Source organism: Actinia tenebrosa, unplaced genomic scaffold (assembly GCF_029948245.1).
Source record: "Actinia tenebrosa isolate PJP-AT-01 unplaced genomic scaffold, QUT_ActTen_1.0 PGA_scaffold13__45_contigs__length_12533684, whole genome shotgun sequence".
NCBI lineage: Eukaryota > Metazoa > Cnidaria > Anthozoa > Actiniaria > Actiniidae > Actinia > Actinia tenebrosa.
Window position 1 is genome coordinate 5,702,632 of NW_028292573.1, and position 19,782 is coordinate 5,722,413.

Here is a 19,782-nt window from a genome sequence, read left to right on the forward strand (position 1 = left end):
GTTTGATTCCTGGACTCGGCATCATGTGAGAAAGTTAGTTTGGGTCTCCCTTGAATCCTCCCATTTTCATTCCCTCCTCAAACCAAAAATGCTAAATTTAAATTCGATCCGTGAATTAGCCATGCCCCAACTTTGATCACCTCGGAGGTCATTTTTTATCTTTAAGTTGCTCTGAGATTTATTCAAATACAAATTTTACATTTCAATAAAAATTGCCCTATTGGTATGAATTTAAAATCCTTCAATTATTACTTACAACGGAGATAAGAAATACATGCATAATGAATTACTATTCATATCGTTATATATATTCTCCTACTTTTAGACTGCTACACTTTTGAACAACTTGTATTATATATTTGATCAAAATCATTAGCTTTAAGAGTTGGCACTAGCTATCACATAGCTTCCCAAGTGCTATTGGTTCAGAATTGTCGCATTTTTCAGTCACACATGAACTTGTACAAATTGTATGATTGTATAATTATGGGCTACATGCACAGTGTATCTTCATCCTTTGGGAACACAGGAAAAATTCGAAATGAGTGAAAGAATTTTTCCCTGGTTTCCCAAGGATGACTGTACTTTTTAAAATAATTATGCAAGTATTGGGGGCACAACATTTTGAAACCTTGCAGAAAGAACGAAACAATCCCTGAGTTATTCATGAAGGCATGGCAAAGAGTTTTTCCATCACACTGAATTTTGGGATGACCACGGAAATGTTTTGGCCTAATGAATCATATCACACAGGTTAGTACTGACTACATGAAATTGTACTATTGATTGTTAAGTATTTATTATTGATTATAACGTCCTGAAATTCAAACCCAACCCAAACCCACAAAAAATCTAACCTTAAACTTTATTACAGAATAGTGCCATTTCATGTATTCTTAAATGAAGTAGATGTCTAGCATCGCTATCACACGACTTATTTGGGTATATGATCACAAATCACACAGATAAATTTGGTGCTTTCATGCTTCACGCAGAAAACAGCAACAGAGTAGAATGAGGGGCTTCCTCGAAATGTTTCAAAATGTTGACCCCAAATGAAGTCATTATTAAATAACAGGTGCCTAAATCAATAATGAGAATTATTATTATATTTCCAAAATGTCTGATAAGTACAGTTTATATGATTATTTATAAATTATTTGTTCTGAATAATTTTTTTAGGTATATGGATCTATCAACCATTTTTTATCCATTATTAATCAATTATTGGCCTTTTCTGAGGGGATAATATTGACATGAATATTTACAACCATAAAAAGGTGGAAAAAGTTTTGCAAAAATTTGAGTACACCCTCCCCCTCTTGACCATAGCTAACTTAGGAAAAATGTACAATAGACTTTGACAATTAAGATGGCACTAACTGGGGACTTGGGACTTGGGCTAATAGGTCACTCATGTTCCTACATCATAATACCCTCCTAAGCTCAGACCCCCACCCCCTCCCCCCAATATATATCCCTGGCTTGAAAAAGTATCCCCCTTTGAAGATATATGGCTATTTTCTGAAACCCCACAGTAAACCCTCGAAACCCTCCCCACCCCTTAAAAATTGTAGTCCCTCCATGTGGGAAGGTTATGGATATATTGAAAACTACACAATATACCCTCCTCAGACCCTACCTACCCCTTTAAAATGCTAATTTTTCTCTGTGGGGCAGGACGTATGGATATTATTTTAAACTCCTCAGACCCTCCCTACCCCTAGGAAAATGCAACCCCTAATTATGAAGTAGGTATGGATATTTTCTGGTACTGTGCACTATACCCTCCTCAAACACTCCCCACCCCCTAGCCTTGGGAAATGCAACCCCTGATCAAGAGGAAGGTATAGATATTTTCTGGTACTACACAATACACCCTCCTCAAGCCCTCCCCACCCCTTGAAAAATGCAACTTCTGATCAAGAGGAAGGTATAGATATTTTCTGGTACTACACAATACACCCTCCTCAAGCCCTCCCCACCCCTTGGAAAATGCAATAACTCTTTGTGTAGGAAGTATGAATATTATCTGCATGCAATATCACTTTTCGTAGCAAGGAATTGAGAAAGACTTCATATTTATAAATTATAATACCATAAGGTTACAGAATAGTGACCTCTTCATTCTCATCTTCTCTCTTAACAACTCCGTTTACTGCATTGACATTAATAACCTGAGATGGTGGTGCTAGTTTGGTATTGTCTTCATGATCACTCATAGCTATTTCCATTTCTGTTGCCATGGAGTTTTCTAGCACCTGATCAAGAGGTAAGCCACCTTCATCTTTGGGTGCTGTTTCAGGGGTGTGGAAGCTTGTAGAATTTCCATGCAAGAATAAACGATATGGCTGAAAGTAGCTTAAAAAGACTGCCCAAACCAAACATAACATACCTGTAGAGATTATAAAACACATGCTTTTAAAATTAGCAATAAAATCCTGTTCTAGACTCAGAATTTTTTCTGAGTCTTTCGATTTGCAGCTACATTAGTTGCTTGATATACTACGAGAATCAGATCAATTTGGTACATTACAACCACAGTACAAATATTTCACATATATTCTCATATACACAATAAAATTTATATATAGGACTGGACATCATCTTCTAGTTGATTGAAATGTTAGATTGAATTAAAGACTTTAATCCATAATCCTCTAAACAAATTTTTTTTTTTAAATTGTGTAGTTCTATAAAATATCCATACCCCACCCACAGAGGAAACTGGAAATTCTAGGGGGGTGAGGTTTAGAGAAAGAACAAAATTACAGAGTTTGTATGGAAGAAAATTGGGAGTTTCTGGGGATAATGGGATCCTTTTACATTGGGGGTACAGATATTTTCTGGAACTACACAATGCAGTTCTTTGCTTAATGGTCATTATAATGCTAATAGGCGAATGGGTAGCGTGGGTCGTGCTTAAAAGATAATGGTAATAATCCAGCTTTCAGAGAAATTTCCATTCTTTACCTGAATTTATCAGTATCATATTCCAAGCAATTTCTGTCAGCACCTTCATCACAGGAATCTTTCTGTGAAATACGACATGTTGTGTCGATAACTGCACCGAAAAGGGTTGGTCCAGGAATGAATGCAAGTATCCTGACAATCAATTGGTTGATACCAAGACCAAAAGATCCTTGACTCTCTGGAATACACCTGTACAAGTAAGATTGGTAGGGATTAAAATAATGGTGATACGTCGCCAGTCATCATACCTCATTTCTGGCTCAACGTTACAGGGTCAAAATGACCAGCATGGCAAAGATTTGACCAGACAAGTGTCAGTTCTGACCGGACGATGTCTGGCCCTTATTTTAAGCCCTGATTGGGGTTCCAAATCTTTGTATTTTATATCTGAATATACTCTGGGGCAAGCCCCAAAGAAAATTCCTAAAAATGTGGTTTCCAGAAATGCTATTTCTTGTGTTTCGTGGATAATTGGTCCAAAAAAGGTTTACAAAAATCCCAAAGTAAAAGATCGAAGACAGACAGGCAGAAAGACTTTCTTTATTTGGAGTTTTGCACTATTGTGCAGTACATCGACTTCAGTCCAAATATAATGAATTACACCATGCCAATTAACTAATTTATATATACTATAATTAGGTTTCATTTAACAATATCGTACTGATTTATTGAATGTATGTCCCTCCCCCCCCCCAAACCCCTTCTTCATTTTCAAGTCATATTTAACTCACCTTAGAGTTGCCGTTGTGGCAGGAATATTATTGAGGAATGTCATAACCATCAGAACAAACAATCCTATCATGTATGGATTAAAGGAGTTACACTCTGGTTTACAACCGCTGCCCTCTATGGCTTGACTTGTTTGGTCTGCAAAGCAGCTGCAGTTTCTGTAAATCTAAAACAAAATAATAAAAAATTAGATTTTTAATCATTAAAAATGGACACCATAAGAGAAAAGAGAATTCACTTCATCGTTGAGTGGTAAGATTTAGGGACAGGATAGGCATTTGTAATAATGTCTGGTTCGAATCTTGCCTGCCATTGAATTATTTTTTCTAAGAGAGGAGAACCAAAATCCTCAAGTTGGAAACCTATGACACACTTGGTTAAACCGTACACCATGATGCTAACCATTCAAGCAAGTACGTAAAATACAGTTTCAGATCTTAACATTGACAAAAGGAGAAAATGGTGTTGGATGGGAAGTTTCATTTTGACACAATTACTCTATTTAAAGGATAAAGTCACATCATGATCTGTTAGTGCATAATGGCCAATTTTGATAGACCTTTCTACCTTGGCATAATGTTTTACCATTTAAGACCATGTGTCATTCCCTAGAGTATCATTTCTTTGTTTAACAGTTGTGCATGAGAAGACACATGAATATAGAAACAACACAAACAAAGAATCTTATTTCTCAAGACACCTGGTCTGAAATGTGAAAACATTGAATCAAATCTTAATAAAATCATAGAAAAATTTTGTAAACAAAACTCACATTTCCATCAACCCTGTTTTCACTAGTACATCCTGCAAAGCATGGCGAATAGTAAGTGATTTGGTCATTAGTAGTACATAGTGGTTTATAATGTGTTATACTACATCCACAGTGAGCATTACATGATGCTGCCATTGTCCCTAGTGATGAGCTGAAATAAAATACAAATTAATAGGTGTAAAAGACTATTATCAAATTATTTGATTATTTGCTACAATCCCCAATTCAAGGACCCAGGCCCTGCACTATGGGTGGTTTGCTCGTTCAAACAAAAAACCCTCCCCCTCCCCAATCTCCCCCTTGAAAGAGTTGAGCGCTATTTTAGTTTTCCAAGATATGGCATAACTAAGATTGAACCTCTCCTTTCAAGGTCCTGGTGACAGGTCTGAGAACCAAATACATGGCAGTCATTTTGGTATAGCATTACTCATGTGACCTATAAGCCTTTGTTTTTTAATGTGCCAAATAGAAATTGATTGGCTGGTGATCGACACATTGATTGAGGCAACTTGTGATAAAAAATAATATAAGAAATAAAGGAAACAGTAAAAATATAATAGTACCTGTTAAAATATGGTGTAGTTACTCCTGCAAAATCTCTGTTTGGACATCCAAATAATATTACAAAAACACAAATGAAAGCAATGGTAGCAATAATCGAGCAAGCCTTGAGAATCTGAGCACAGTTCCACTTCATCTTCTTGATCAAAAAGCCACCAGCGAACATCCCTATGCTACCTCCGGGAACTGTCACTAGCCCTGTATAAAAACTAGCATCAGAAGATGACATCCTAAACTGTGCCTCGACAAATTTAGGTGAATATGTTGAAAATCCTGTGACTGCCAACCCTTCAAAAGCTGCAGCCAGAGCTAGGAACACAAAAGTTGGGTTGAGTAAGAGGCTTTTTAAGGATGGTAGTAACTCTTTCAGTGTGTGTGGTTTGTTTGGGTCTTCAACAGTATCACTTAAAGCTCTCTTTTCTGCACGGATAATAGCTGTTCCTGGGAGCTCTCTTGGGAACATTAGAAGTGGAAGGCTGCACATCAATGAAAGTGAACCTCCAAAGACATATCCAAGCCACCACGCACCAATAAAGTTGAAGTCTGTTTGCTTTAAGTTTACTCCTGGTGGCTGAAGTAGAAAAAGATCTAAATCATTGACGGAAAAGAATTCTCATTTACAATGCTGTTTGATTTAATTTATCCAAAAAATAAAATTGGTGTTCGCTCTATAAGAAGGTTAGTGACTTAATATAGCCATGGAGTATCCTGGCTTTTAAACAAACATATATTGTGGCCCTCATCTCATGATTAAATTGGAATAGACTAATTCACCTTGGTGCAACGTTTTCCTATTTTAAACCATGTCATTCAAAAGAGATCCTTTCTTTGTTTAACAGTTGCACATGAGATGACACATGAATATGAATACGACTAAGACAAAGAATCTAATTCTCTAGGGAATGACATGTGGTCTAGAATGGGTAAACATTGTATCAAGATGAATTAGGTCTATTCAAAAGTTAAAGCATATAAAGCAATTGGGTCATAACCCACCATATCAGAGCCTATCAAAAATTAACCAATATTATCACCCTCTCCCCACAAGGGATTATTGTACAGTGCCTGGTTGTACAAAGCCTGGATAGCGCTATCCAATGGATAAGTCTTATCTAGTGGATAAATTTATTGGATAACAGCATCGACTTATCTACTGGATAAGGATTTATCTGCCGGATAGTGCTATCCAAGATTCTTAAAACCGGGCCAAGAATGACAAAGGCTAGCATCATGTTGCAGTTCACATGCCAGTTCACTCAGCTGATAAAAACAGTCTTTGAATCTCATTATCTGCTCAAAATGGTGATCAATCACTGTCAACCACCATGTGCTGTCAGCCAGAAAGAATGCTATTGAGAATGTCCCGACTGCATACATAGTGAGCAGATTTGAATTTTGCTTCCTCTTTTACTTGTGTTGTACTTGACTGTCCCATCAGAAAACAATTTCTATTTCCCATTACTACCATATGGACCCTAAAATATCCATTCCCTCTCCCCCTCCTCCCACAGGAGATTTGTACAAGATCCCCATTAAATTCCCATTAGATCCCCATTAGATCCCCATTAGATTCCCACTACCCAAAAAAATTTTTTAAGAAAGTAATATGGTCTCATTAAAAAAACAATTTGTCATCTTTGCCAATCACTACCGCAAGTACAACAATGGCTCAGCTCAATGGGGTCAAACTGAAAGCATGTGAAGGCGCCTCTGACAGCTGCTATAAAGTCCATGTATGACCCAGGAGCACAGCTCTAACCAGTTTGAATTAGCTAGGGTTGATTTGAGAGGATGGAGGAGGCGAGCGAGTTACCACAACGCCATCCTCTCTCCCTGTTAGACAACATATTGGGATGAAATGAATTGCCTGAAGACAATAAAACTGGCTGCAAATGGCTTCTGATAATCAAAATGCTAAATATCATTACTCTTATTATACCTCTACAGGGTACCGGACAAACTTTTTAACGGTCAAAAAGTTGTACATTTAGGAGTTCCATTGGACTGAGCTACCTGAACAAAAATTTGAACGCCTGCCAATGTAAAAAGAAAGTATTTTCGTGTAAATGGCATATATGTACAGGGCAAATTTTGACCAGTTAAAAATTTGTCCAGCACAGTGTAAACGCAGCCTTATACTCCTGCTTTTTGCCATACCTGCTTTAAATCCACAAATATCTCCAAGAACTTCCCCCCAAGTAGGTATCCAATAGCAGGACCAATAGTGGCGACGGCATACATTATACCCAAAAACAGACCAGATGTTGTGTGTCGAACATTCTCATCAATGTATGCTGGTCCTAGGACATATACCGGTGTCGCACCAACACCTATGAAGAACTCGGCAATGATAAATGTCAAAATGATGTACCAAAGTGAACTCTGGCATATTATGCTGTCTGCCATGGTAGTTGATGTAGTTGTGTTGAGTTGACACACATTATCACCATTTGAACCAGGAACGTAATCACCTACTAAGATATGAGGAAGTGCAAATAAAAAGCACCCTATACTCAATATTACTGCTCCTCCACCAAGCCATTTCGGCTTGTGATGATGACCATAATAGCTCACGATAATAGCCATCAATGCAGCTGCAATATCGTAACAACTGGTGATGGCTCCAACTTGACTCGTCTTTAGATAAAACCGTTTCTCCAAAGATGAAATCACTACCCCCGTGAGACCAGATACGATCATTCCTTGAGACAGAACTAACCAACACTGGAATACTAAAAACCAGCTCGGTTTAGCGAACTTTTGAAAGAATGTCGGCCTCCATGAAATAAGCCCACAGGTGAATTCGCCGGCGCTTTCCTGAAGGGTTTCTTTATCCGAAGTTTTTCCCCCGATTCTGCCATAATTCATTTCGTTCATGTCACAATCTTGAGCTGCGTTCGAGTTTCCCTTAACTTCGTCGATACCGTCCTCCATCTTGAATCGTTCGAGGAGAGAAAGATCTTAGCTATAATGTAACACCAGTATAAGTTCTGTGTAAACAAGAAGCACCATGTATATTACAAAGACTGAATGTATTTCAATTAATATAGACTTACAGCTTACCTTAAAACTCTTACAACATTCATTAATCATCAATTATACGAAAAATTTCCTAACATTCTAACAAACCATTTATTTACTACTTCCATTCTCTTCATAAAGTAGTACAATTTCCGTTCTGATCGACTTCCCCGATATCAAAGTTGAGTAACTTACGTCTATTCCGGTGAATGAGTGACGAACTTGTCCAGGATTCTCAATCCAAACCTTTCGGAACGAGCCAAGTTAGTTCTAAAATTTCCGCTTCAATAATCGTCGTAAGATTAACTTTTAATAGCCGTGGCCTTGTTATCACCTTATAACCGCAAACTTTTGTTTTTCATATGAGTAGCAGTGTTCTTGATAAAGATTCGAGTGCAAACACGAGGATAAGAAAAATAAGTAGAGAATAAACAACGTGCGCACGTACGATGTCACCTTTACGTTGAATTCTACGCTCCAAAAACCCCAATATTCGGAAATTAGAATTAGAATTTGTACAATGGATTGAAGCTTGAATAGAAATATGACGATTGGAATTGATCAAGCATGTACAAAGTAAAGAAATGAGTAAGGCATTATATTTACTCTATCAACAGTTATAACAACAGCTTTGACGTCACTGGGCTTATGACAGGTAATGATCATGCGTAGTAATAAAGCCGGTTCCCGCGAAAATTCTCCACAATGAGTTTGTTATGTAACTTTTGAGAGAAAAGGGACAGTTTTCCGTTTTAGATGCTCGCTCCAGTTTGATTTATTAGAGATGCTGAGAGAACAGGAGAAAGGTCCAGAAAAGAGAAGCGTTAGCGGAGGATTTCCAGCTTCGAAATCGAGTGCGTTCGTCATCATCCCAAGTGGTTTTTTTTCCAGAGTATCTTTAAACACGCAATTAATTTATAAAAACAGAAAACTATTTTATCATAACAAGCGCAGAAGTTAATTTCCTATGAAACTTTCTTCTAAAATGGAAATGAAAAGAAAGGAAGGAAGGAAGGAAGGAAGAGAGAGAGAGAGAAAGAAAGAAAGAAAGAAAGAAAGAAGAAAGAAAGAAATAAGGAAGAAAGAAAGTAAAAAGAGAGTATTTAATCTATTTTTAATTTAATCTATTCATAGTAATATTCAAATGATTATAATAAGTTTTCAAAATTCTCAACGAAGAGCAAATATTTTTTTTGTAAAACGTTTTAATAAAGAAACTATATATGTCACGAATTTAGTAAACGTCACAATAAATATCTTATGATGACATATGAAATCATGCGTGCTTTTGTTTCTGTTCATTCGACTTTGACAGAACATCAATTCGCACATATCGACGCATCTGTATTACGCAACTGCAAAGTTGAATACGCTAATCTACCTATAATAGCAGTAATACGAAGAATATTATATTATCTAATTCTTCAAAAAATATGAATTATATGAAGTGGATTGAACAACTTTTCGAAAAAGGAATTTTTTAAAAATCCGTTTTCAAAAATAGGATGCTTCGACGTGTCATGGAGGTTCGCGTAAGATGCGGTAGGCAGTATCGGTTCCTTGCCATGGCTGCCTGACTCTCAAGTGCAAAACCTATATTTTTGATACATCTTTGTCATTGTGACTCATCACTTTTTACTAATGATATCCTAATCGATATCTCGGACCAGCGACATGACCTTGGCCTCCCTCCGGCTTTTTGCACAATGTCACCATTAGATGGTTTAAAGTCAAAAGGTTTACTTTGCAAAGCAATAGACGTTAGTGGACACAGAACGCGGATAAGGCTGCATGACTTGAATTTTGTATTTGTGCAGCAAATCTTTACAAATAATTTTGGATCGAATAAACTGAAAATATTATTTAATTCTATAGTACTGCTATCAGTCTCATTCTCTAGTTGTAGGGTGAATCATTTAAGATTAGCATACAGCTATTTCAAAAAGGTTAAATACTGAATACTGCTTACTGAATAGTGCATTCCAAGACCGAAGTGCATTGTGGGTTTCTTTGATTTGAAATAAAAAGTAAATATACATCAATTAACTGTCTACATGTAGTTAGTATATTGTTTCAGATGGAATACACTAAAAATAGAATAAATAATTATTATTAATCCTATAGACGAATGTCACTATGACCCACAATGCACTTCGGCCTTGGAATGCACTATTCAGTATGCAGGATTCAATATTCAACCTTAGCTTTTTTGAAATAGCTATATAGACCAAATTCAAAACTCGCACCGATGTGAGGCTTAAGTTGTGAACAAAGGAATCTGTCGTGATTCGTGACTTTTGAATCACGCCAGATTATTTTGAGTCACACCAGATCCCTTTATTCACAACTTAAGCCTCACATCGGTGCGAGTTTTGAATTTGGTCTATAGGATCTCGTCAACATCTAACTAGCTTTTCAACTGTAACAGTTCATTCCTCCCATCCTTTTTTCTTTCGAATATATATTGCTAGGGAAATTCCTGGTGTTTTTACTTTTTTACATGCCCCATGTCATTAACGAGGCATTATTCATTGCTTGATATGCCATCCACAGATTACTGACCCCAAACTCCAAGTTAATTGTGCAAAAATCAATTTAAAACTTTTAAAAATGCAAGTACTACATATCATTACTTGACGAGTTACTAGCCAAGTGTTTTTGGACCAACAAATATAATAAAATTAAAGAATTTTCCAATTTTCTTCCCATTTTTCTAGCCACGTTTAGTACACAAATCGAAGTAGGTTAACAAGAATATCTTACCTTCTCATGAGATCACCTGAGGGAGTGTCAGGGCCAGCATGATGTCAGGTATAGTATTGTTGTAGCAAATCTGTGCAGTACATATTAAATATATGAGCAGATAATTTTGATACACTTTGAGATACCAGCTTGAGATCGTCTCATATGATCCCTTAATGGTCCATTAGAAACAATCTGTTTATACTGTAATGGTATTGAAATTAAAGAAGCACTTAAATTTAATAATGCTCAATTTTTTCCCCCGCGTGTTTTTTCAGGTCCAGCAGTGCTGGGAAATCACTACAAGATCTCAATTTCTTGTCAGACGGATGACATCGTTCTTGTTTCTTGGATTTCAAACTTTTATTGCAGTTTATTGTCTTTGCGGAGCTCCTAACACATTTATTTTATCGTACATCTGCAAAAGAAAAATCAGTTCGAGACATTTTTTCATTAAGTATTGATCCGTGGAATTCGTCCAAGCTGTTTCAAAACATTTCGTGGTTTTAATATCAATTACCATAATGTACAGTCTGTAAAGTATCATTCTTTGCGGCAAGAAACGTTGGGTTTTGTACTCATTACGAGAACGCGCTCAATGGATATCAGAGCTTTAAAGACTGATATCGCATAATTTTGATTTAGTCCTGATTTAACAAGATGTTTAGGACCGAGTAGGTTTCTCTGGCTTAAATGCGTGGAAAAGCTAGTTTAAATGTCAACGCAAAAATAGCTGGCTTTGAATTTACGAAAGCCGAAAGATATCATCCTTTTTTACAGTTTGAAAGAAGGCCTTTAGAGAAACAAGTAACTTAAGAAGGATGTGTGGAACCATGGGTAATTAAAATCTAGTCGGAATCTCCAGTCCATGATGGACAAAAAGCCTAACAGGTTTTGCAACCCACTAGATAAGGCAGCCGATAGATCGAATTGGGCGATTAAAAATTGATTTTTGCGGAGGGAAAAACCCGAAAACCCAGAAAACCTAATATTCTTTTGTGCGATAGAATTAAGTTAGCTTTTTAAAATTATTATTTTATTTTCGTCAATTTTATTTACAAAAAAATGAAACTTCAGAGCTATTGCTAGTTATTCTGAAGGCGGTTTTTGTTTTTACATTTTTAAAACTTTTTTCTAAGGTCGTATCATATGATTTTGAGTTCAGATTTCCAGACTAAAAATCGTAATTCCATTTTTCCTATTTTATTCCTACCCCAACAAAACATTTTCGCGCCAAAACGCGTGAGCTCCGCGCTCATCCAGCTTTAGTATTCGTGCACCGCCTCAATAGCCGCGTATCTGTATTTCTGTATTACTGAACAAAAACTTGAATGCGCTTCTTAAAGCTTGACTTCTTAAATTAACTTAGTTAACGAGGCATACATATATGTTATTTACCGACCAGGAGGTCTGGATAGGGAAAAACTGTGCCCGAGGTCTTGAACATACGCACCGAGGCCGTTAGGTCGAAGTCCGTTTTCAAGATCGAGGGCACAGTTTTTCCTTATCCGGACCGACTATAGGACGGTAAATTCCCTTATTTATTATTTTTTTACTTGTTTTTGTAATCGTTTTGTTTCGTTGTTTAGCAGCAAAGGATAACGGACCGTGAGCGCGGGCAGATACTGACAAAATACCGCCCACTCAAACAGCCAATCAGAACGCACGATGTTTTAGGATACCGGACCGGAAAAAAATAAATGATTATATTTTAATGAGAAACAAAAGAAACCGTCCTCCCCCTCCCTGACCCTTTATTTAGCAGTTATTGAGAAAATGTAGTTCCTTTGACGAGCCATTCATGTACCAGAGTCTCGTTGTTTTGTGTGCATCATTTTCATCAAGTCCAGTACAATTTGAGCGAGAATTTGTTGATTGATCAAACTGACACCTCCATTGGCTCATCTCATTTCTGGTTTCGTAAAAATGTCCTTTTTTGGTTTTTACGTTCGCTACTGAACACCATTTACTTGAGGATCGTTTTTCAGAGAACTTCACTTCCAAAGGGATCTTTGCACCAAATACTGCACCGTGGCTAAACACCCCACTAGAACCTAAAAGTGTATCCATGTGGGATGATATCACGGCATCAACTCTGGTTAAGTGTTTGAAGAAGATTGATAGCTCAACAGGGAACTCTTTTGTCATGTGTTCGATGTTATGCGAGATGTGGATGACGAAACCTAGTTGGATTTCGATGCAGATATTCTCGATGTAGAACAGTGGAGTGCAAAGAACCTGAAAGAAACCAAATGAAACATGTTTGAAGAAGAATGCTTTTATTCCAGCCATGTTGTGACAGGAACGAAGCAATTTTTTTGTTTTTGTTTTGTTTTTGTTTTGTTTTGTTTTTTTTTTGCATGGAAAGAGGTTTCATTTCCTAAAGATGTCCGTCATTTGCCTTACAACATGGCTACTTTGAATTATTTAAACTGAATCTTTTCGTACAAATTCCCTTAAGGGAAGAATGTGTTACTTATCAATTTTACAAAACTGTAGCCAGGCGTTCCCTATGGGATAGGGGAAGACAGGGCCCCAATCTTCTCCTACCCTACAAGGAACACCTGACTAGGGAAGCTAGAAAACTTTGTCTGCATTTTTTGTTCTTTGCCGTGATTATTTCCACATATGAATATAACACATTTCTGAGCTTGGTAAACAACATGAAGCAAGCAACAAAACCAAATTCAAACTTCACCAAACTTTTTTTAACGTGAGCTGTTCACCGAGAGAAAATCTGGGGTCAATTATTCACTAAAAAATTGAAAAAAAAACCCGCACTCACCAGTGTCCCAGCATGCACCGTCCCATACTCCAACTTCTTCATCGAGTGCTTGATAAACCTTTCCTCAATCTCCTTCATGGTATATGTCTTGCTAAGAACTTGAAATCTGTGCTCACCAACATTCAACGATAGATCCATCCGAATAACCCACTCAGTCTTGTCGTCTCTAGTGCTGACCACTTGTACCTCGTGTTCCAATACTCCTTTAAACTCAAGCCCAAAGATCCTTTGTTCGATTATTTCCTTCTTTTTCTTTGGACGAACGTTAGACTTGGCATACGATATGACGTCCCAGACCGTCTCGAGGTCTTCCCCCGTGTAATGGGGGCGTTTTGTACCCCCTTCGGGCCAAAAAAGACGTCGCTTGTCTCGGTGGCCATCATCCCGCGGTTTTCTCGAAGACTGAGGGTTTGTTTCGAGAGAGCGCCTCTTGCGATCATCGAAGCTTGGCCAACGAAGATGAAGGAAAGGGAAATGAGAAGAGAAGGAAAATGGAATGGGAGGTGGGAATTTGTACTCATTATCATGATTATCATCGCCTTCATCATCATCGTTCCATAGGCGATCGAAAATATCACTGAAAAAGCTTTGTTCGTGGCTTGGTGTGGTGCTTGCAGTTGGCGTGACATTTTGAATTTTTTTGCTTTCTCTATTTTTGGTTGGACTTTTAGTTCCCACTTGATTAAGAAAATGAGGTTTATTCTCTCTATTATCAGCTTCTTTTCCTTTTGCTTCCTCCTCCTTCTTCTTCTCCTTCAGTTCTTTGAGAACAGTTCCTTCTGGCGAACTGTGTTCCACCCGACTTTTTGGCTCTATCCTTTCCTTATCTTTATTACCATCCTTCTCGAGGTTTGTAGGATTTCTCAATTCAGTTTTTCTGTTTACAGGAATATCATCCTTTTTTGAAGGTTTGGTAGCCTCTGCATTGTTCTTTGGTTCATACATTTTGTTGTCCTTGTTCTTTGTTGTGTCGGTTGGTTGGTCATCATCATCAACTTCCTCATCATTATCTTCTGGTCCCCGATAGTCGTCATCTTCATCGTTCTGTGAATCACGGTCTTCAGGGTACATCGGCACTGCAAGTCCACTTCTGTTATTCCATCGTTGATCATCACCATCATATCTATCTTCGTCGTTCGGGCCCTCATCATCTGCCATCCCATCATCATCATTCCTGTCATCATTTGATTGATACCTGTCATTTTCGTGCCATTTTTGGCGACTTTCTTGTTTTCTCATCGGTTTATTCAGCCATTTTTTGTCATCCACAGACTCCAAATGTCCCATCTTCTTTTGGCTTTTTTCAGCAGCGGCAAAATTCACCTCTTGTTGTCCAGGTTTCACAATCTTATGGAAACTTTTAGCAAATTCAACGACATCTTTATCCTTCGGTGCGCTGTGCGAAGAAGACGTTAGACTCAGCATTTCTTGAACCTTCTTAACTACATTGGAATTCTCGTCGTATTTCTTGTCCGTTGGGAAAAAGTACCTCAGACGGGCGTGGTTTTCTTTAGATGATGGTCGGGGAAGCTTAACGTAGTTATCGTTGTCCTTCATGTTTTCTTTAAGTTTTTTTGAGGTGACTTCTTCAACAAACCTCAAGGAGCTTCTGAACTTCATCCTTATTCCAGGATTAGAGCCGAGATCTTGCTCAATTGGGATTTTTGCTTCGAGTTCAACATCACTTGTTTTTAACATCCCAGAAGATTTACTTATGGAGGCGTCTTCTTCGAATGTCATCTCGATGCGAGGTAAATCTGGTCTCGTTTTAGTTGATCCAAAAGCAGTGAACCATTCAGGTTTGATTTTTGACGTGAAGATTATCTGCCCTTCACTTGAACGAATGTTCTGTTCCATGGTCGCAACACCAGGAAAGAGAACAGAGTCCTGAATTGTAACTTCATGCTTTCTAGTCGTGGTTTGACTCAAAAGTATCTCAAACAGATCTAGTTTAACAACTGGAATGAGTTGAAACAGAAAGTTGTAAATATAGAAATCCATTTCCCGACTTCTTTCAGTCTTGCCCAAAGTAAACACGCTAAATCGTTCCTCTTGCCCGAAGTTCTTAGAGTTTTGTTTATCAAGGTCGACGCGGACTAAGAAAGAAAATTTTTGATTTCTAGAACTTGGCAGCGAGTTTATTTTGACTTTAAGCCAATATCGATTGCCTGTCTTGTTGACGACGTGAACAAAAACATCTTCGGCGAAAGATGAGCGGACTTCTTTCACTCCATCGTAGATTGACTCTTGTTCTAGTTTGTAACGTAAGGTCTGTTCTGGTTTAATCTTTAGTTCCAAAGAAACAGTCCTCGACTTGAGTAAGAAATAAATCCCCACCACTGTCGCACCTAACAAGGCCAAAAAAACTCCAAAACAAAACAGTTTACGGTAAAAGGTCGATCGTCGCCTTCGAATAGGGAACTGGACTTTCGAGTTTGGGACGTGACGTTTCTGCTCTTCGTCGCCTTCAAGTTCGAAATCTTGTTCAAAATAATCATCATTTGCTGTCTCAAAAAGAGCTTCGTTGAGGAGTTTCTCCTCCGCTGGATCAAGATCAGCCATGTTTTTCATGTCTTAAAAGTGCAGTCAACAATAATTTAAAATGGATTACCGATTTTCAAATCACATCGTTTCGGTGCTGATAAATAATTAAACTAGCGTGTTGTTTTTGCTGGTGTGCAAGCTCTCAGCCAATCAGAATCGTTCAAGATTGTCAAGTTTCTTATTTCACAGGCGGAAAATAACGCGGATCACGTGGCATGAGCTGTAATTTCTGGCTCGTTTTGCATCATCGTTATAAATGTTATACATGTTTTACATTTTATAAATCGTTATACATGTAGCTTGGTAGGGCAACCTTACTGCAAGGGCTAATAGACGCTCGAGGGTCCCAAAATAATGGTTCCAAGTTTATACAGTAAATGAATGAACAAACCTCAAACCTCCACTTGGAATGATTGCTTGGTGGTCACTCAATAGCCTGCGCCACATCCGGAATTTTCTTCGTTAGCAACAGGGGCACCCTAACTTAATGCAAATGGAATCTTAGCTTCCGAATATGTATGCAAAGGAAATTGTAGGTGCTTTACCAACCATACTAAAAATGTAAAATTCTGAACATTTTTGTCAGACTTCTAGCATTACTTTTTCTAAATTCAACATCCCAACAATTCTAGACAAGAAAAGGTCATCAATCTACTGCTGAGAAAATGTAGACACGACACCTCATCATATTTCTTTAAAAGACCTTTTCTGAGAAAGAGGACATGGTTCATTGTGGTCTAGCTTGGGTACAAACATCTTTCATTCATGTCTTAATATGGTGGTGGTACCTAAGCTAGACCATAATGCATCATGTTTGTTGAAGCAAAAAAAAAAAAAAAAGAAGCCTACAGTATGTCCAATTGCCATGCAATAATAAAAGGACACTTATAACCCCAGCATTAGCCTGGAAACATTCTCACCCCCCCCCCTCCCCCCCAAGAGTTAGAACAAAAATAACTGATATTATTTACACCAAATTTTTATTTATTAGGAGAAGATCAGGGTTTATGATGCAGCAGGTTTCTTAGCTTGTGCCTTGAGTACTCTGACGACGATCTTCTGCTCTTCAATCAAGAAAGCACGGACAATCCTGACATATGGATTAAAATAAATAATTTTAATGGTTCATACTCTTATTGCATATTTTATTGCATATATATTGCTCTTTTACTCCGACGAAGGACTAGCATCCAAAGCTTCAGTAAGTTTTTTCATCTTTACATGGTGTATAATTTACCTTTTTATCATTACTGCTTCATTAGAAACACTGACGCAGCTTACGCTAGTTTTTAGCTAGTTAGCTCTGCATATGCAAATAGGTGATTTACAATAACAGTTCTTGTGATGCCAACCCCCACCAGTGCTCATGCATGAAAGAGCTTCGAGAACGATGTACACAAACAATAATATAGAAGAGCAATGCATTGAAGTCGACCAGGATTTAAGTCAAAAGATGATCCTGAGTAGTATTAGTGCTATTAGTAGAGATAACCCTTTATTATGACCAGTTTTATGAATCTGCAACCTTACAGACTCAAGATGTTTGGAGTTATGGCCAATCAAATTTGCCACGGCTGCATTCCACTCATGAGCAATAAATATTTTGTGGGAATGTTTATTGCTCATGATCGAAATTCACTCTGAGCTACCACAGTATTTCAGTGCTATCCCAGGTCAATCATTCCTCATTTTCACTCTTACTGGATACAGAGAAACTCACCTTTGACGCACACAGGCAGCACATCGTGATCCACCATAAGCCCTGGATACATTCTTCTGAGGCTTGGAGATTTGCATCAGCTTCTTTGGTCGCATGGCAGGCAGCTGCAGCATGCAAAATATCAAGTTAAATTTAACCTTTGAATAGACCATGGCTCAAAATAATGGCAGTTCATGATGAGCAGCTACATTGGATTTAGCTCGGTCATAGCTTGTTTATCGTACAACGCTATTGGTCAATATGACAAGCAAGGCAAAGATTCTACCAGACAAGTTCCAATTATGGCCAGGCATTGTCCAATAATCAGCTGCTATTTTTAGCCCTGCAGACCATTTTAGCTGTGGCATATTGTTCTGTCTTTCAGACCATGTGTCATTCCCTTGAGAATAAGATTTCTCCTGCATGACACATCGTAAAATAGACCATATGCTATTTGCTGTAAGTTTCATTCACATCAATGTCAGTGGAGAAAATAACTGTAATGTCTGGACAAAATTGACACACATCAAGCTCTAAGAACTCCTCTTAAGCCAGTCCTCTAGACCCGTCACATCTGATCAGTCAAATCTGGCCAGCCATTATGTCTGGCCAGATAAGCATGCATTATATTCACCCTGTAATGTATCTAATCAATCCTTACTAGTATATAGAGATAATACTCATGGGAAAGCAACAAATGAGGTCTTTATGTGGCCATGTTATGGAGTACTTACGCCCTGGAGTTTCTTTTTACAGTCTCCACATTTAGGAACTTTTCCCTGTTTCCTGGTATACAGATAAACGAGTTTACCACCTAGATATAAAAAAGGAACAAATATGAGATCAACAACTATCTACTACTAGAAAGGCAAAATCTCATAAGTTCACTGTCATGTTACATAATTCACAGGAAAATTCAAGGATAAGCTTTGTAATAGACCTCTCTAGCTTGAGCGTCATGTTTTCCCATTATAGACCATATGTCATTCCCTTGAGAATAAGTTACTTTGTTTGAGTTGTATCCATATTCATGTGTTCTCTCGTGCACAAGTGTTACAAAGGAATAATGCTATAGGGAATGACATATGGTCTAGAATGGGAAAACATACCCAAACTAAAAATTTCTAATCGATATGATTTACTTATATAAAAGCAAATAGACTATGACATTACATTACAAAGATATTAACTTTCCTCCATAATCATCGAGAAATTCAGTACTGTGTACTTCATACTTTCCTTGAATCCTTAGTGCTAACGGTAGTGTGACAACTCTGATTGAACATGCACTACTGACAATCCAATCAATTTATCTTACGGCACAAAAACCTTACAATCAGTGCATTACCGGCCTACGTAAACCTATATTCTAAAGCTAAATTTCACAAGTTTATCGTTTCTAATAGTTTCGTATAATAACAACATTTCGATAGGACAATCTTATTTACCTGGAGTTTTGGAACTGCAAATTTAATGTTTACGATCCAGCATGAAAGAAAATAAATGTTGACAAAAGAGATGAGTTAAAGATTCTACACTATAATCGTTAAATCCAATTGAAGACATATAAAGTTCAAGAATTATACATACATTCGTCTCCTGTTGGACTTGGTGTTATAAGAAAGACGTCTCCTGAACGTCAACCGCAAAGCCATCTGAAAAATAAATCCACACATAAATACATGAGATACCCTAAAATACAAAGAGCTTATAAATTAGAAATAATCTTAAACGATGTTCAAGAATTTTGATGGATTCTCTATCATATTTTTCGACTCACCTTGTCGACTTTGAGAGAAGAGAAAGAGAAGGATCGAGAGTGCTCGGTGCATTATGGGAGTCTACCACAGGTAACCCAAGTCAAATAATTTCTCCCGATAAAAATTCAATTAAAAAATGTTCTATTTATATAAAAAAAACACCTATTCAAAGGATAACATCCATTTATCCCTTTTT

The 19,782-nt window shown here is 37.5% G+C and overlaps 3 protein-coding genes across 3 annotated transcripts; all 3 read right to left on the minus strand.

Annotated features, from left to right (window-relative positions):
- Positions 1 to 151: 151 nt before the first annotated feature.
- On the minus strand, positions 152 to 8,670 carry LOC116286493 (solute carrier organic anion transporter family member 4A1). Its single transcript, XM_031693021.2, has 7 exons — positions 8,252 to 8,670; positions 7,193 to 8,025; positions 5,038 to 5,606; positions 4,475 to 4,625; positions 3,705 to 3,868; positions 2,974 to 3,162; positions 152 to 2,395 (listed from the first exon to the last, which is right to left on the minus strand). The coding sequence occupies exons 2-7, from the start codon at positions 7,967 to 7,969 to the stop codon at positions 2,302 to 2,304; spliced, it is 1,944 nt and encodes a 647-aa protein (XP_031548881.2). The 5' UTR covers positions 7,970 to 8,025; positions 8,252 to 8,670; the 3' UTR covers positions 152 to 2,301.
- A 3,137-nt stretch (positions 8,671 to 11,807) lies between these two features.
- LOC116286481 (uncharacterized) lies at positions 11,808 to 16,298 on the minus strand. The gene is made up of 2 exons (XM_031693003.2): positions 13,584 to 16,298; positions 11,808 to 13,036 (listed from the first exon to the last, which is right to left on the minus strand). Exons 1-2 carry the CDS (start codon positions 16,152 to 16,154, stop codon positions 12,557 to 12,559), a joined length of 3,051 nt encoding a protein of 1,016 aa, XP_031548863.1. The 5' UTR covers positions 16,155 to 16,298; the 3' UTR covers positions 11,808 to 12,556.
- A 792-nt stretch (positions 16,299 to 17,090) lies between these two features.
- Positions 17,091 to 19,650, minus strand: LOC116286482 (large ribosomal subunit protein eL34). The gene is made up of 6 exons (XM_031693004.2): positions 19,607 to 19,650; positions 19,417 to 19,481; positions 19,275 to 19,288; positions 18,561 to 18,640; positions 17,848 to 17,951; positions 17,091 to 17,217 (listed from the first exon to the last, which is right to left on the minus strand). The coding sequence occupies exons 2-6, from the start codon at positions 19,479 to 19,481 to the stop codon at positions 17,133 to 17,135; spliced, it is 348 nt and encodes a 115-aa protein (XP_031548864.1). The 5' UTR covers positions 19,607 to 19,650; the 3' UTR covers positions 17,091 to 17,132.
- Positions 19,651 to 19,782: the final 132 nt, after the last annotated feature.

Bases quoted from the DNA above. Each gene is read 5' to 3' on its own strand.
- LOC116286493 (XM_031693021.2), bottom strand. From the start codon at position 7,969: ATGGAGGACGGTATCGACGAAGTTAAGGGAAACTCGAACGCAGCTCAA. The intron at 5,607-7,192 runs GTATGGCAAAAA...TTTCTACTTCAG, and splicing joins TATTTGTGGATTTAAAGCAG to CCACCAGGAGTAAACTTAAA. The intron at 2,396-2,973 runs GTAAAGAATGGA...TAATCTCTACAG, and splicing joins TATGATACTGATAAATTCAG to GTATGTTATGTTTGGTTTGG.
- LOC116286481 (XM_031693003.2), bottom strand. From the start codon at position 16,154: ATGAAAAACATGGCTGATCTTGATCCAGCGGAGGAGAAACTCCTCAAC. The intron at 13,037-13,583 runs GTGAGTGCGGGT...GGTTTCTTTCAG, and splicing joins CGGTGCATGCTGGGACACTG to GTTCTTTGCACTCCACTGTT.
- LOC116286482 (XM_031693004.2), bottom strand. From the start codon at position 19,481: ATGGCTTTGCGGTTGACGTTCAGGAGACGTCTTTCTTATAACACCAAG. The intron at 17,952-18,560 runs GTAAGTACTCCA...TGCATGCTGCAG, and splicing joins GTAAAAAGAAACTCCAGGGC to CTGCCTGCCATGCGACCAAA. The intron at 17,218-17,847 runs GTGAGTTTCTCT...TCCATATGTCAG, and splicing joins GCTGCCTGTGTGCGTCAAAG to GATTGTCCGTGCTTTCTTGA.